The 19,237-nt window shown below is 30.3% G+C and overlaps 1 protein-coding gene across 4 annotated transcripts in view; it reads right to left on the bottom strand.

The window, feature by feature from the left end:
* Nucleotides 1-1,206: 1,206 nt before the first annotated feature.
* The window catches only part of LOC124359118 (UDP-glucose 6-dehydrogenase), a 34,523-nt gene continuing 16,492 nt past the window's right edge, over nucleotides 1,207-19,237 (bottom strand). For all 4 annotated transcript variants that reach the window (XM_046811581.1, XM_046811609.1, XM_046811590.1 and 1 more), the window contains 6 exons: nucleotides 17,777-17,977; nucleotides 16,116-16,263; nucleotides 15,684-15,778; nucleotides 14,038-14,241; nucleotides 10,535-10,690; nucleotides 1,207-9,911 (listed from right to left, as the gene is read on the bottom strand). In XM_046811581.1, coding sequence (XP_046667537.1) covers nucleotides 9,729-9,911; nucleotides 10,535-10,690; nucleotides 14,038-14,241; nucleotides 15,684-15,778; nucleotides 16,116-16,263; nucleotides 17,777-17,977 — 987 coding nt within the window. In that variant the 3' untranslated portion in view covers nucleotides 1,207-9,728. The remainder of the gene's footprint in view (nucleotides 9,912-10,534; nucleotides 10,691-14,037; nucleotides 14,242-15,683; nucleotides 15,779-16,115; nucleotides 16,264-17,776; nucleotides 17,978-19,237) is intronic.

A 19,237-nucleotide genomic window follows, 5' to 3' on the forward strand; every position in this document is an offset into this window, starting at 1 on the left:
TTTGCTACTAAACTCTGACGGTCAACTAAAGAACTATCATGGGTGTACTTGGCGTAGTTTTACCTGGATGGTAGAAATAGAATGTTATTGTTTTCTAGTTTTTTGAAGTTGCTACTGCAAGTTTTTTTTTCTATTTTGATTATAGTTCAACAAATATAACAGGAATTAGCTGTAGTAATGATAAGGATGTTTTACCAATTTTAGATTTGTCCAGATACATTGTGAGTTAAGCATTCAGCAGCATACCTTTTTTGAGAATGATGGTAATCAGGATGTAGACTCAATTAACCATGCCTGACCAAATGATTCAAGATATTCTGATGGCAGTTTGGTAAATGAAGGTATTGCTAAAGTTCATCATGGTGAGGAAAAACTGCTACATTTACGCTGACTGTGGAGCAGTTCTGAGCACAGCAAATAAACCCACAGTAGCCTGTAGCAACACTTGAAAACTCAGCACTTAAAGAGTGAACCAATGAAACAACTTTTTCTGACGACCCATCTTAAAAATTGGCACTTCACTAATTGTCAATTTTGTAGCATTTTATTTTAACAATTACATTTTTAATTTAAATTGGTATTGTAACTTAGCCAATCAATTTTTTTTGTCAGGTAAAAAAATTAATATTCAACTTCCAAAGTTTTTATTTTTTTTTATTAATACATTTATTTTAAGAACGTTCTTTTCAACAGATTCGGATAAATTTGTCCCAATTTGTAATCAAATATTTAAAAAGCAACTTTTGATGATTATCAGGCCAACTACATCACCAGAATGTTTGTTTAATACATTGAATCTTTTAAGTATGAAAATTATGCCAAAGCATTAATTATAAATTAAAGAAGGATACACTTTTAGTTATCACTCATACAATAAAGTAGTATTAGAGATAAATTAAGTGCTAACAAAAAACAATATAGTGTTACAAATCGTTTTGAAGATAAACCACATGACAAAATTCATGTCAAATTACACAATGTGATAAAATGCTTCCTGTGGCTCTATACCGAGATAATCCTGACAACCATTAGCAGCGGTGAGAACCTGCCGCAGTCAGTGAGTTAAGGCTGGTTTGGATCCCGTTTATCCAAAATGAATGCTAGCTTTTAGAATCCCATATCTCCGTTTTATGCTGTCACACCAAGTGTCAATGAAAAGTACAACATTTAGTGTACAAATATTAGGAAAATAAATTAAACACTGAGTTACAAACATGACAGAAAGAATTTTATTTTTCACAATAACATACAAAAGGACTTTTATTAAGTGACAAAAATTAACAAACAAGTTCACTTTTTCTTAATATATTTAACAACATGGAATAAGATAATCAAACAGATTCTTTTCCTTTTTCTTCAATGAGAGACAATTCAACCCTTACAGGACCAAATAAAGACTGTGAGAACACCATCATACTTGGTACCCACACAGTGTCATTTATCATATAGTATTTCAGATAAAGATAATTATTTTTATAAAACAAAAACTGAACCAAGTAATATAATAACATTTTGATAAGTGTTAAGTAATCTACTTCATCATGTTATAGAATACAATATATTTTTGTCATAAGAATGGATGACAAAACCATTATGCCCTGAGATTCCAAATCTGACAGGTAAATATATAAAAATCCAGTATTACCTGGTAATTGAGTAATTTGTACGGTACTTGACAATTGAAAATTGTTATATATTTGAAAAGGTGTGAAGTGAATAAAAAGCACCAACAAAGTTATAGAATCCATACTATAAAATTACACAGTCATTTTAATTATAATTATCAATAACTGATGTTAACTTTAAGTAGTTACTGCTTCATTAAATTTAGCCCTATCTGGAATCCTTTCTGATGTATTGTAGCATCTGTGAGGTAGTTACTATTTCAGTTGGTACTTTTAAAGTTTCTTCATCCCACAACTACTTCTAAAATGTTTTAAAATGTAGTTTATGGCTTTTGGAATGAGTTATATGTTAAAACTGTTATGCACGCCAAATTAATGTCTTCAAAAAAGAAAGAAGCTATGAAAAGAGGACGAGATATCAATGGATAAAGCATTTGTAATGCTCACTTTAGACTTCCTATAATAGTGGAAAAATCAGCACACACAACAACAACATGACTATTAAGAATAATATGGATGTAAAACCAAAGAGAAACAAACCCTTCTTTTTGTATATTTTAAAGGAAGTGGTGACTTTGGAGTTTCCAAAGGTGCTGGAAAGTTTATTAGTTGCCGAACATTTTAGGGAAGGGAAATTTTTTAGTTAATGAAGAAAACTAAGTGACTAATGCAATTTTATTTCAATGAGATAAAGCCTAATAAGGAATGTGTAAGCACTCCAAGATCGACTGAACAACCCTAAACTCTAACCCAACATTTTCAGGTCTTTAACAGTTCCAGGCAATTTGGTGCTTTACTGGTTAATAGTTTATCAGCTTCACAAGTAACTTAAGCATGCACGCTAGTACAATCCTTTCTACTGATCAACTCAAAATGAGATGTTTATTTAATTTCAATGAGGCCACCAGATACGAAACAGGTAATTGAAAGCGTGTTTTCTCTTCCTCGCATTTCCACTGATGACTGATAAAGATTTCTTTACAAAGTTGACATTTTCACTTTCAAATCTTGACTGTTTTTAGTTACTCATGCTGCTGTTACACACAAAACACTTTAGTCCCTCTAACATTAAAAGTATGCTCCCTATGAAACTCCAAAAATCTGAAGAAGTAACCACCCCTCAGGGGAATCATGTATGTTTTATCCACACTTAAAACAAAGCTAGTACTAACCAGTTTGTTGTAAAGAGTAACAACTATTCCATGGTAGATGCTATTACTGTTATCCACTTCAACAGTGTTACAACTTTCAAATAGAGAAGCAGTAGCATCTAAGTTTTATTCACTTCATCCAAGAAAAGCTTATTTTTGATATTTTTTACATAAATAAAAATATTTGTACTCCTTAAGTATAGAGATGAGAAAAAGATATTAATACAGAAGAATAAACTTATTTAGCTTCTGCTATATAATATGGCATTAGGAATAAACATGATTTAAACAATAATAGATCCAATAAATTATCCAAAAATACATGATTGTTGGAATGAATTGTAATAAATATTACTAAATCACTCTAAATATATAAAAAGTTTCATACATAACTCCTAGACAGTAGCACAGAGCAGAAAAACATTCAGTAAAAAAGAACAAGTGTTGCCACTAGAGTATTAAGCAGTTCTGAAAGTCGCCGTACAACGGCAGCACAAATCAGAGGTTGCTGATAAAGTAGAGCATTACCTATTGAAATATTCGGACCATAGAGTCAAGCGCCCAACAATGCACTTGACTGTAAAAATTTAATTGTTATTTTACTTTAATCAGTACCACATTATTTGTAAACATTTCCAATATTTAACAATACCTTGAATCATTCATGTCTTTGAGTATTCATTGTCCCCTTAATTTCTCCAAATAATTGACAGTACTATGATCACTTACATTGTATAAACAATATTATTTATAACAATTGCAATGACAACATGTAACTAGGCTGGAAGCAATACCCAGAAAATTGTGAAGTCAATTAATAATACAATTATTTTTAACTGAAGTATCACAATTTTTATTTCAGAACTTATTTTACGCCAATAAATAATTGAGAATGCATCAAATGAGAACTTAACTCCTAATAGAGGTCAAGACCTGATTATATTACATATTATTAAAAGAGAGTTATCGTTGTTTTAATGGAACAAAATGCTGAAAAGTTTTAGTTTGACAAACACTTCTAGAACTGAGTATAGGAAATGCTTCATTTTTTATACAACAAACAAAAAATAATAAAGTTGCGTAACATATAATATCTATAATAAAAGGCATTTTTACTCATTTCATTTCAAAAGGACTGTTTGGATACATTTTGAATACTGATAATATGTGTGTGTGTGTGTGTGTGTGTGTGTGTGTGTGGTTTATTTTTATTTATTGGCTGAGCATTAGTGAAGTCTATCACTCGAGAGGCTGAAAAAATTTTATTCTGGCTGTCTATCCACACAATATCTTGAGAACACACTGACACAAGACTTGAAAGTTTGCATGAAGCTTTATTTCTATAAAGTCAACATCGAGTTTGATGATGTGTGTCACTACATGGAATTTGGCCAAGTGCTAGCGAATGTTTTTACACTGGTCTAGTGGGTAACTATCATAGATATGAGAAAACAAGACAAATTAATTTTTAAACGAATTGAGTACAATAATATGACATTTTAATATGTGATATAGAAATAAAATTTCTTAAAACTTAATGCTTTTTTGTAATATCACTGCATAATGTTTATGAAATGGTCTTTATCAGTGAAGCAACTAACAAAGACTTGTATTTAATGTATCACTAAATTTATAGTTTTCATTGTTGTTCAATTGGAATTAATACTAAATATTATTTTACTTTAAGTTATATTTATTTTGAAATACTTTATATATTTTTATTGACTTTTTTACTACCCATTGACAAGTGTTTTAAAACTTTTTACTATGTTGTATATGGAATTATGAAATACATGATTTGTGTATTACAATGGTGTTTGTATTGTTAAGGGCTGACTGCATTAACTACTCAGATGAAAAATATTCACTGTACATACATAGTGTACATCTTAAGATGGTTTTATCAGCCTTAATTTTGGATCAGTTATTACCATCGTCCCAGATAAACACAAGTTTACTGTGCCTAGAAAAGGCACCTTAAGATGCTCCTCAATTTTTAGCTCTTAATGCACACCACTGTAAATTAACAGTTATACCAAAGGTATTGAGGTAAAGTCTATCTGTGACAGAATATGTTGTCAGTTGGTCTCCAGAGGGTTAACATCAAACAGGAGGATTGTGTGTGTATCCAAACAGTCCTTGTTGTTTCTACACTAAGGCAACAAAACTCATAACAGTAATAAAAACATAAAATACTTGTAAAGTAAAATATAAACTAAAATAAATATATAATTATTTATTCAACATAATTAGACTAAATATATAATGTGAAAAATTAGCACCATTTAATATAACTGAGAAACACAAACTATAAACACAACATGCTACAAAAAATGTAAATGTAAAATGCTTATAATTAAAAATCAATCACAATAATTCCATGTCTAAAACTACAAATAAAATAGATTATGCTGTTTTAATATGTAATCCATAGCAGAGTCAACAACTTGTGTTTTATACTTTCTAATTTGTGTTCCTTGCTGTCAGAATTATTTCTGGATAATTTGATGCTATGTAATTACAAATGGCGAGTACAAACCCAGGTAAGATAACTAGAACATGCAACACTAAAATAGGGCTGGTGTGTGTAACTGTTACATTACAAGCAATAAGAATAAAAATAAAGATAAAGAAAGAAATTAATAAAGAGACGAGGAAATTTTCTGACTTACATTCTGTCCCACTATTAACTCAACCAACTTCTTCATACTACAAAGGATAACAGTTCAGCATCTGCAGTTCTGGACATAATTACTTTATTACATTGCTTAAAGAAAGAACCATTCCATATGACTGTATCAAACAACTTTCACTATTATTCCGAAAGTGATGTATCGTTAAAGAAACATATCATAACCAAATTGATAAAAAAAATTATGTATTCTGGGGCAGGACCGCCCCTTTCTTCTTAACAGACCACTGGCCCAATTTTTTAAGAAGTAGATGAAGAGATCACAATACAGAACTGAATTTACTTTTTTGTATAACTTTTTATACTTCCGGTTTAGCTAATTACAAAAACAAAAATATTCACTTTGTATTATTTCAATGGTGGAGAATTCCCATTCGTATTGGGATCTTTTAATACAGAGAATAATGTTTGTTTACAAATTTAGTCTTACAACTATGAAAATTGTTACACTATAGTGAAACTATTACAGCACACTTATGTAGTTTTTAACTCTAAAACTTATTTAAAAACTTTTATCACCGGTCACAATTATTTAAAATTAAACTAATTTTTCAAATACAAAAAATGTAAGAGCGTTTTACTTTTTATTGTTAGTAATGAATTATATCGCACTACATTCCCACAGTTTACACAAATTAGACAGCCAAATAACAATCGTAACAAATGCTGTACTAACATTATTTAATAGTTTTATTATTACAGATTCTTTTCCTAATGTAGTAGGGTCACAGTAACTCAAGCTAATTCCAAGGGCCATAATGTTCGAATTAGGTAAAAAATCATATGATACTAAATTATAAACAAAAGACACAATACATAACATTTATTGTCAATTTTTACTGAAAATATTAATATAAATGTTATGTTTTTATACAAATTACCTGTATTAATAACACACATACATAGCATACAAAAGACGTGCTAATTAACACAAGTTTACTATAAATTAATTCAGCGATGATTTTTTTTATAAATTCACTGTTCTGATAGTGAGACACAATTCCCACTATAGGGAACACAATACTCAATTGTTTAAAAACATAATGATATGATATGTCTTTATATACTTGAACACTGTACAAAAAGAAGTTAATTAAACTGAAGACTAATAGTATTTGGAATTTTTAATATTATTAATATTATTAGCTCTTCTAGACTCAAATTACCGAGACTCTACTTTGACTTATTATCTATGTCATTTTATTGCGTACAGTCATATCATATTCTTAGATCCTAAAATTGCTTTGGTACATTAGCTTCAAATACTTCTGGGATAAAAATAAAAATATAATGTTTATTTAATAACTAACTATAATTATTTAATTTAATATTAAATTCTTTTTAATTTCTTGTTCAAATGCAGACCTAATCAATAAAAACAATACTGTTTAATGTTATTCAAATTTACATTAAGATGATAGAACAGTTAAGTGAAATAAATTTATCCCTTAACTTTAACTAAATAATTAAGTAAGAACAATATTTTATGTAAATTTGAAAATGTACGTTATTTCCTTCATTTTTACCCACATTACAGGCATTTTGAAAACTGTAAGAGAATTCAGCTAGCTTAAGTGTAAATGTGAAAGTTCCCTTTTAAATAACGTAAAATTTGATTTCACTAATTTTTAACCAAAATTGAGAATATTATAGGATTTCAGACATTTTCCATCATCATATGTAACAAAACATTGGCAAATGTCCAAAATCCTATTATCCTTTAAATCCTTCCATCATCAATAACAAACTTTAAGCAAAGAATTGAGATTACCTTTGGTTCTGTTGAGACAGAAGTATAACATCTTAAGTACTTAAGTAATCAGAAAATATTCCAGTTTCTCTTAATGCTAGGAAAATTCAGTCATTGGATTGGACTTTATTCCCAGAACTCCTGTACATTGGACTCAAACAAAATTATGTGATCATTTTTAAAGAACAGGTACATTTTTTAACACATTTCATAGAAAAAGAATTTAAGTTATGAGTGCTAACAACAAAATTTAACAAGTTCAACTAAATATATTTTTTAGAGCATTAAGAACAATTAACTTAATAATAATTTTAATCTTACACATATATAATATTGTTAATCATAAGCGGGCTATTTTTCCCATTAAAACTAGGCTATATTTCTTATAATTTCCAAAATCCCCAATTGTATATAAAATTATATTTACGAATACAGTTTATATTTTACATTGATAAAATACACAGTGAAAAGGAACCGAAATAAAAGAGTAATGTAAATACTTCTTAAAACGACAATTCTTTTTAAAAGAACAGACACAAAATCTGAGACGAATTGCATAACAAGAGAAAATAAAAAACTTTATCTTCCTTTGCTGTACATATTAAATGCATATAACTAAATACATCTTACTGATGAGTGTGTATAACTTAGTTCTAATGTTAGTAGAATATTGCAATAAAGTCCTGTTGATTTGCCCTTGGTTCAACTGAGGAATGTATTTTTGAAATTGTTTCTTGATAAACTTTTATTTATCACTGTCAACATTTTTAGTAAAGTAGGTAAAACATCAAATATTGCATTCATTATTCCTCAGACAATGAACTTACTTTACCGCTCTGTTAATATTACTCGCTTTATCGCTCTGCTAGGTTTAATACTTTAACCTCCTCACAGCACAGAGTACAATATTGAGAGTAATGCCACACCTTGTTACTGTAAACTGTGGGGGTTAAAGTGTTAAAAAAATTGTCTTACTCAACAATAATGTTGGATAAATATACAATAATAAACCTTTTAACACTTTTTGATAGATTTTATTTTGTACTTGTACCTGATGATGAATTCAACTAGAATTCGAAATGTACATTGTACAAAATAAAATCTATCAAAAATTGTTACGAGGTTTATTATTGTATATTTACATCAAACACTTTTCGAGGCTACATCTTTAATGTTGGATAAGTAATTACTGAATCAACAGAACTCTACTGAAAATAAAACTCATAAAACTAATCATCACAAATAATTAAAGAGTGGCAGTACAATAGGAAGTACGGTTTCAGGTTGAAAAACAAAGTTATTATTATTTGTAAAGGAGATTTTTATTCCTGCAATGTTAGTCCCAACAGAAATGTCATGAACACTAGAATGATCAGCTTCTAATTAAGTACATTTGTGATTACTAAAGTCTAAATAGCAGAAGCAAAAAGAAAAAAAAACATTCTAGGTTAATCCATGGCAGATCAGAGCAGACTTGAGGACGTTAAGGATTTACCTTAACTCTACAGTTGGTAATCACAGATATATGTTGAGAGGTATTTTACCAACGACAACTAACAGAATTATGTTTAAGCTAGTGTTTAACTCAAGATTTAAGTTTTCAATAAATGTTATTCCAAATAAAACATACAAAGATTAGATTCCACTATTTTATTACAAAAATTATTACTTTAGGGTTTAAAATATTGGAAGGTTTTATTCCGCAAGGTTAAAATTTTCATTTGTAGGAAACAAAATTGCCTTCCATTGTTTATAAATCCCCCTCCCCCACCAATTATGACAGTAATAAAATTATGTATGATCACTACATTATTTGCATTTGTATTAAAAACCCATACTTGGTGAGTTGAATAGCCAATATAACTAGTCAGTATTTATACTCAAGAAATGTAAAACTATTTTGACAGGACAATAGGCATGATAATAACACACCAGTGATGTATGAAAATGTGCAACAAAAGAACTCTAAATAATAGTGTTGAAATGCTCCCAAAATGAATCAGGGAACTGTACATTTACAGTTCTTGTTCAAAAAATTGAAAATAATGGAACCGACTAAGAATTGCATTTTATTTTAACTGTGTGTGAACATTTTGTTTTTGTTTCTTTTTTTATTCAATCAAACTAACACTTTTTTTACTACTGAAAATAATGTCATACAAACGTTATCTTAACATCACTATCACATATTAGAATATTTTACTTACAAATGAAGAGTATAAATCTTACCCAAAGGGTTAAATAATTTTACTTCACCCTTAATCTGGTGAAGTGAGGTGTGAAGTGCATGGGTATTCCACTTACAATTTACCAGATTAAAGATTAAAATAGATTTCATATTTATCACCTCAACAGCCCCTATATGGGATCTTACATAAAGTCAATTATTCAAAATATTAATTAATATATAGAAAAAACATTTTACATTCATCATAGATATTCTATCTCGCACTTTGAGGATTCAACTAGCAGTTGTCATGAGTCGTGAAGATCCTAGAGTTATGAGAAGTTCATAACTGATGGTACTGGCTGCTCCCCCACGTCCTCTTCAGCGCTCCTCTCGCCATTCTCTTGCCAATTGTATGAACTTGGAATCCAATCTTCATTAAAAATTCATGGTCCAAAATTTTGCGTCCATCAAATACATATGCAGGCTTCATCATACTATTGTAGATCCTTTCATAATCCAAAGCCTGAAATAAATATTTTTATTATTTAGTTCTTGCAAACCTATACACAAATATGGCTCGTGTATTTAAAAATTCTAAATCATCCTTGATCATTTATACATTCGATAAAATATGTTATCATATTTATATTTAGAACATTTTTTATCACATGATTATGAAATTGATTTTCCTTTTGCAAATTTGTATTTATAATTTTGTCTAACATGTTTGAACTATCATTTTATTTTGTACATAAAATTGTAGGCAAATGAAAATATCTCTATTTCATTCTTATTTCTCTTTATGTTTATTCATATTAAAGAAGAAAAAAAATAGTCTTCTCACCTGGTTCCATAAAAAGTAAATTAACATAATCAGATCACCTGAAGTGAAAGAAATACTTTTTTGGGGGCAAACAAACTAAATATGCAATTTCATCTCAAAATCAAATTGACCTTAAAGGGAAACTGACTCCAGATCTTTGGTGAATTGTAAAATAGTTTAAATAGAGCAATAAGACTAACTTAGGTTTCTGTCATCCATAAAACATTCTAATAACAACAAATCAGATTTTGGTTGAGTTAACGTTTCTTTGCCTTTTATTTCAATTAACCAATATACAGAAAATCAATGTGTAATAAACATACTACAAATTCGTCCCACTCGGTACACAGTACAATGGCATGAGTTCCCTTGGTCGCAGAGTATGCATCTGTGTGTATTGTGATTTGTTTCTTCACCCTCTCAGGTTCATCTGTCACACAGGGATGTGTCAAGTCCTCCATAATTTGGTTATACTCGACCTAGAAACCAAATGAAAACTATCATTACTCCTTCAATTGCATGATTTCAATAAGTCTACATAAAAGCGCAAACATATACACAGTATGAATAAAATATTAGGCCATACTGGATGCAAATGAACCCCTGCAAAAAACAGGAACAAAATGTATGGTAATCTAACTTTTTCATAACAATTTATGTAACAAACCCCTTAAAATTTGAGGTAAACTAAGTGAGAGTTCTGAATCAGCGGTCTTTAAAATCTTCTACTTCAGAGATAATTTCATAGGTTGCGATGTCTGACTGCCCACTTCACTCGTCATCATGCACATTAGTTTGGCCATTTTTAAACCACGCACTCCACTTTCAGTAGTCACATTCTTTCCATAAATTTCAGAGAGTTAGCGATAAATCTCAATTAGTTTATTGTGTCTTTTGTTTTGCCTTTCCCCCCCTCTTAGGACAAGAAGCTTATAAATTGCACCTAGTCTTTTAAGGACCTTTTTGCTGCTTCTGGGAGTGATAGGATATTCTGGATGGGTAAGGTTGGGGGTAGGGGCCGCTTCTTATCAAAATCCATGATGAAGAATTTAGGGCACTAATCTCAAGTCATGTCCCCTCATAAGAAGGGGAGACCAACTCTGAACCAGCCTCTCCAGTCAAAGCAGACAAGGGGTGGCACACTATTATGTTGAAGCTAGCAAGAACCTTTGACATTTAGGGAACGAACCACACCCAACTACTCCAAAAATCATCTCACGCACTAAACTAGACCTATCGAATTACCCTTGTACCCCAGAATCTCAACATTTGCTGTGCGGTTAGTGATTAGGTGCGGTTAGTTAGTGATGTGCCACTCCTGGACATCCGTAAGGTTGCCCAGAATTAAGTGATACATCGATTTTGCTGTGCCCAGTACTACTACAAGTTCAACTGAAAGTTATAAACCAGCCAGAACTGGTCCCTGCTGGGAATTTTTTTTAATGTGCTTAGCCAACACAAACTATATTACCAACCGCACTTTACCACTCAAGGTATTTTCAATTGTGTCAATTTTAAACTGCTATTGTAAACAACAAGGAGTGACAGTAACATCTCACTAGCATGGCTGGAAAGCCATTGAACGGAGAAACGCCCTGAAATAAAAATTGCCACAATACACCCACCTCAAGTGGCTACAGAGTGAAACGTAATCTACTTTCTGGATAGCCCTCGTACTACTAAGGAAATCACTCATTACTTTCATAGTTTAAATCTAACATCACAGTTGACATAGAGAAGTAATAAAGGCTTTACAATGTTCAGCCTTTCTTCCCATTTTTAGCGGCATTTAAATCATGTTGAGAATCACCCAGATACAAACTACTATGTAATGAGCGAGTGCTGCAAATTAACAGAATCTTCTTTGATGCCAGTTAGAAGTTTAATGACAGAATTAAACTAAACCTGTAACAATTTTCAGACAATATTCAAGATATAAATGTCTCAAGATAAAAACAGTGTATTACATTTATTAAAACAATATAAATTTTATGGGAAGATTGCCAGTGAAAGTTTTGAAACCGCCTTGTAAGCTTTGTTCCTGTATAATGTTGTAACTGTTAGTACTTTTATTTCTTTAAAATAGTGATTATATCTGTTTGAAGTGAATTCATTTTAGTTTTATAATAAACTAATTATAAAAATGGCTAATACAAATGTTGAAAACTTTGATCAATTTGTCTGTGACATTAAAAAACATAATACAAAAATATAAAAATCTGGTTTTATATTTGTTTTTGTTCTACAATAAATTTCAGAAACCTAAATTCAAATGGACTTTAAACAAATTAAAATTTGTCTTATTGTATTAGTATGCTAGGGTGAAGTATATAAATTTATATTCAGCATTCAAAGGGTTAAATAGAATAAAATTAGTGCCACTATCTTGGCATCAGAGTGTTCCTACACTCAGCATGCAACCAGCCATAGTAGATGTGCATCGTGCCTATCGTACTTTGTATATAGTGGATCATTGAAATGAGTGCTGCAATTGAAAATCCTGCCAATTGAGAAGTATAATCTGTGTTAAGGTTTTTTTGGTGAGAAATCAAAAACCAACTGAAATTTATTGCCAAATTTGGATGTGTCCGGTCAAGGAATAATAAGTGATAGCTGAGTGAGGCAATGGTGCATTCATTTTAAAACTAGACAATCCAGTGTTCACGATCAATCACCAGTGAAGAAACTTGGGTAAAGCACTTCAACTGTAAGATATAAACGGCACTCGATAGAATGGGGACACGCATTCGCCCAAGAAACCAAGGAAGTGTCTGCAAAACCTGTCAGCAAGAAAAATCATGGCTAATGTGATTTGGGATGCTCAGGAAGTGATTCTCATTGATCTTCTGAACGTAGCCAACTGTCAACTTAGAAAGGTATTGCTAAACACTAAAAACTTAAGACGCCCGAGATAAAACAAGCGTCGGGGAAATTAAGAAAGTTTTGTTTCACCACAACACTCGTCCACATGGTTAATCGTACCCAAAAGGTCTTCAATGATTTTGGATGGGAAGTTTTCCATCATCCACCGTACAACATGGATTTGGTGCTTAGTGACTACCACCTGTTCCCAGCAATGAAGACATGGCTCGCTACGCAACGATTTGACACTGACCGGTATAAACCAGTGGTTAACTCGCAGGTGGCAGATTTCTACAGAGAGAGTATTGAAAAACTTGTTATGATAAATATCAATTTACATGATGGTCATGTGGAAAAATAGCGTAAGGGTTACCTTCAAAATGTAAATAGTAAAAATTGTTATTTTAACTTTGTTAATTTTTTATTTCAAAACGTCTTTTACTTTCTGAACAGCTCTCTTATGTCCCATCAATATCTTTATGACTGCAGACAGCAAATAGTCTTGCACTAAATAACACTAAATAGGGAGGATACAACTGTTACTTGGAATGCTAACAGGACAATGCTCTCTTTGGAAAAATCTAATGAAGATGAGTTTAGCTAAACTTTGAATGTAGACACTATCAGCAAAGCACTATCGTCAAGAAGCAGATGAATCAGCAAAGCATGGAAGACTGAATAGCAAGTTTTTTTTTTATGCTATTCATACAAGAAAGAAACGTTGCCTACGGGCATTCTTCTTGAGCCCAAATTATATAAAAGAATAGGAACTCACAAATACTGCAGGTTTTTGCAAAAGCCTCAGATTTGAGGGCTAAACAGAAAGTGGAAAGGTCCTTTCAGAATTAAGTGAAGGATCCTAGATCTATCATTTGTAAACAACAACAAAAACTAGAATTATAATAATACTACGGTAAAATAGTATTACTATTGATCGTATTAATATATGTATATTATATGTTACCTTTGGATCATAAATATGCAGCTTAGCACCTTCATCTAACAGAATTTTGGCAACATGAATAGCTGGGGACTCTCTTGTGTCTCCAGTGTCTTTCTTGAATGCAAAACCCAACAAAGTGATTTGCTTGTCAGTCACTGTGTTGAAAAGAGACATTATCACTTTGTTGGTGAACCGAGATTTCTGGTATTCATTTAGATCTATCACCTGGTAAACAAAGACTTGTCAAAAATCACAACATTAAGACCAAATTGTTTAATATAGCATAATTTCAACAGCTAGAAATGCATCAATATTACCAATTATCTCTCTGCTCAACAATGTATAGCTAAGAATAAACTGTATAATAAAATTACAACATTGTAAGGAAAAAGAAATTGTTTAATTGCGAACACCTGCTTTTTGTCACCAACTTTTTTAACATCCAACTTATTTCTATTACTTTGATCAATTAAATAAAAATTGCAAGTAACCAAATTTAAAAATATGTTTTACACTTTTAAATATTTGAAGCAAACCTTCAAATTTTGGATGTAAACATGTTTGAAATTTTAGTTAGCTGCCACTCTGTACTGACTTCAGACCTCTAATTTTTTACTGTTCATTTTCTTTACCACTTGACAGGGGTTTACATCTAACATTTTTAAATCGGGCCCAAGATTTGGTATTTTGTTTGAGGGCTGGGACAATCCTGTGATACTTAACAAAAAGTGCAGTTTTGTACCCTACAGATGTAAACCAAGTTTGGTTTTTACAGGTATGATCTTTATCAGTTTCAAACGCGGTCAGTAGTGACGGTGGTGTCTTGCACATGTAAAACCACTAGTATTGACAACGTAAAACCTATGACCTTCAAGTACAGGAATATTTTTAAGATGCCAAATTTTTTACTATTTAATAAAAACGTATAATCATTGTTATACTAAATGCTTATTTGGATTTCTAAGACCTTGTTTTTCAGAAATCAGTCTTCAAAGTATTGATTAATTTAATATTTACAACTTGAGTTTCATTTGATTTTTAGTCAGCTGTTCTGATTAGTTTACTTGATTTCTACCAGTATCTTATATGTTTCTATTACTGTTAGCTGATTTAGATTCTTGCTATTTTCCCACAAGTTTTACTATTATTTTTGGAAGATGAGTGAGTTTGAATTTACGACATATGAACAAGATTAGTCTTGATGATGCCATGGTGGTACTTTTAATGTAAAAAGTAACATTTCATCTACAAAAATGATGTTATTTCATTAGTTGGTTTTAGTTTAGAACGTTATTACTACAATATCTGCATTTATTATATCTATAGTGTCAACGAAAATATTTGATCAGAGTGACACGTGCCCACACCGTTAGTACTGATGCCACGGTGGGTGTCCAAGTAATTTTTAAATAAAAAAAGTGTTTCGTAAAAGTAGTTCTATTTCATAATTATAACGGTAAATGATTACAATAAGTTAAAATCTAAGTTTGGGATTTTCAGGTGTTATATCCTGAAATGGGACTGGGCTTGAACATTTTAAAAAGTTAGTTGACATGGAGTATCCATACTATTTATTCACCATGTATAGACGTAAGATGGGTATACTCTAGTATCACTTATAAAGAACAGAACTAAAACATAAACACTAAGATACAGTATACTCTTACCTGTTGCCAATATGCTGCAACTTCTGGCAGATTCAAACACTCACAAATGTACACTAGGTTGAGTATGTCTTTTTGAAAACAGCTTCCCCCAAATCCTGAAAAGTTTGTTTTGATTGGATTGTGTTATCACACATACACTGATACTCATATTTTATTTTTTTATTATATTTTAGAATAATACATGACTTTAATTAAGTTATAAAAATATGAGTGTTTATAAAAAAAATATTTATTAAGACTAAGTTTAACTATATTCGGCATTAAAAATCATACAAAAGTAAATACAAATTTTTAATTCAACTCATTATCTTTACACCTTACAAGATTTAAATATAGTTATAATGTATCATTCTCAAAAAATAAATAAATTGTATTATTCTGATTAAATAGTATTTATTTCATTGTGACTTGGACATAAACTGGTTTGCATACCAACAGAAGCCTGGAGAAACTTAGATCCTATGCGGGTGTCAGTGCCCACAGCTCGAGCAACTTCTGACACGTCGGCACCAGTTGCTTCACAAACTGCAGATAACGAGTTGATACTTGAAATTCTCTGTGCTAGGAATGCATTGGCTGCCTATAAAATGGCCAAAATATTATATAATAAATTCATATTTTCAGCAACACATAAATGTTAGGCATTATTTTTTTTATCCAAATAAAACTATTATGAACCATCCATAAAAACTCAAATGATAAAATACTTACGAGTACATTTTGTACGTGGTTTCAAATATTTATTTTATACCGTTTAATTAATATTTATACAATTTGACACATACATTATTTTTCATCATCTTCGATTTTTAAAGTGTTTATTACGGTTTCTGTTTTAAATATGATAAACCTTTGGATTAAGGTTCCTATATATGTTTGGACAGTTTTCAGAGTATATAAAAGCAGATCTTATGCAACTCGTACAAAAGATGGTACAAATTCATTACACACTGCAGTCATTGTTATATTAATCCTTTGTGCTCAAAAGGCCAGCAGCACTGGCCACACCAAGGTTGCAGACAGCTTGCGTTAGTTTAGCCGTAGCTTGTCCTCGCAACTTGTATGACTAGTACAGATGGCCGTGCTACTTTCAATGACAGCTCAGCGGCTATATTTGTTGTTTGCCTCTCCAGATCGGAATTATTTTTTAATATCTGCATTATTTGCAAAGTAATTTAAAATGTTTAAAGAAGAAATGAAAAATAATTTAAAATTTATTTTTAATGAATCTAACTAATACATAGATAAACATTTGGGAAATTTAACTCTTATACTTATATAGTTAACAGAGATATGTAAATAAAATGTTATTAAGTAGGCATTTACAGTTATGTTATACTCAGAAATGAACTATTTTACATTTTTCTCAGTCTTTACATTTTTTTAAGGAATAACACTTTTTTAAATACATACCTTTGTGTAGTCAAGAATAATTAGCACACGTCTTCTAGTAAAAATTTCTAGGATTTTTCCCTTCTATCACTTTAGTATAGAGGCCCACTACGCATCATTTATCTTACTTGCACAGTCAATGTTTAGAAAAAAATCATAGGCCAATTTAAAATTTACTACTTTACCTAAAAATTACTTTTAAAAAAGCTATTCAATAGGTTTCAGCACTCACCACTCATTATAAAACAAAGAGAATATTATTAATACTATTAATTATTTATGTTCTATTAGGTAAATGCAAATTTTAAAAAATTATTAAAAGAATCTTTGGAACTTACAAATATAACATAGTTTGGTACAAATTATTACATATTCATGTTTGTAAAATCGTTTTTGCAAATTCAATAACTTAATCGGAAGTTTCAATTTCAAATTTTTATAGGATGGTTCAGTTCATTGAGAACTTGTATATATCATATTTGTTAGGGTAAATAAGTCATAGAAGTGGAGAAAACACAGTGACTCAATATGAGTTGCTTGCCATTACACAGCAAACCTAGAGGAACTCAAAATTTTTCGCTGGCCAGAAAGAAGGTTAAAATGTTAGTACAGAACCAGATATATGGTGAGAGCCACACTGTATAATGTAGGTTAATAAGTTTTATGTGGAAACGTTTTATAATAAAATCAACAATACTCACTAGTTTAGAAAGTTCTGATGACCAAGTATTAGTGGTGAGAATATTTTTTCTAGGAATCCAATGCTCATACACCCAACAGAGTTCTTCAATTGCTGCTCTTCCTTCAACAGAATCTTCTTCTCCACCGATCAAAACTCTGTCAGCATTTAAAAGGTCATCTATGGCAGTTCCCTCGGCTAAGAACTCAGGATTGGAGAGAATCTAAAATAAACCTTAGCATTACATGAGTCACCCTTTCCTGCAACTACAAAAATATTTAGTACAATACTAAATATATTCCATTAAATCCAAATTCTCTTTTATTCATGAATGTACAGTTCATCTACAATCAAATAGCATTGTACATAGAACTATACTATTCACATATCAGAAACTAAATTTTTACATTAATCTAAAACTATTTAGCACTATACACAGTACTATACAAATTTAGTAAATTCTAAAATATTTCTACTTTATAGTTTGTTTCTATGAGGTGTTGGACAAATATTATGCAAAAGACTATAAAGTTTTATCTATTAGAAAATATTTAAGTCTTTTTAAATATATTCAAATTTGCTTCATCACTAATATTCTGATGTAATTGTTTTAGAAATTTTAGCCTGGTTTTTCGTAAATTTTCAAATTGTGGTAGTTGTGATTATGTTTCTTGTATTTCTAGTATTATAGAGGTGGGATAGGCAATTTGTATCTTGAATAGATTATTTTTGGGAATAAGAATTGAATCAAAGATATGTTGTCCATATACAGTTTAAAAATGCTAAGTTTAAAAAATGTTCTTTTATTGTTTCATTATATTTCAATTTTAGTATAATTCTTATTGCTCTTTTTTGTTGTTTTAGAATACATTTTTACATAAAAAGTTTCAGTTCAATTTACTTTTGAGAAATAAAACAATTGCATAATATATATATTATATTTTATATATATCTAAAAAAGGAATATATATCTTTTATATATTTTATTTCTTTTTTTTATATATTATTATTTTATATATATATATATATATATATATACAGGGTGATTCAAAACTAAACGGCAATCTCTCGGGAGCTTATTCTATAGCTAAAAACAAGTAAAAAAGTTCATATAACCATATGCCCGGAAACGCTTCGTTAGCGAGTTACGCCTAGCGAAAGATTTCGCCCGGATTTCAGAACCCTTGGTGAAGTCAGGCCGTATAAAAATGGTAAAGGTAGTTACAAAGATACAAATACGATTGTTTTTTATGTTTTTATATCTGACAAATTTATTAAAATTCGTCCCAGAGCTGTAAATGCAATACTTTCAGAGATATCTTACGTAAAACACAAGAATTGGTGCAAAGAAATAACACATTTTTGTGTTTAACGTAAGATTACTTCCATAAATGTTAAATAAAGGTCATTTTTTTCTTAAACAGATTTGTAGAACATTTAATTCTGAAAAGATTCATGTGAATTACTTAGGAAAAAAATTAAT

This window comes from Homalodisca vitripennis, chromosome 1 (assembly GCF_021130785.1).
Source record: "Homalodisca vitripennis isolate AUS2020 chromosome 1, UT_GWSS_2.1, whole genome shotgun sequence".
Lineage (NCBI taxonomy): Eukaryota > Metazoa > Arthropoda > Insecta > Hemiptera > Cicadellidae > Homalodisca > Homalodisca vitripennis.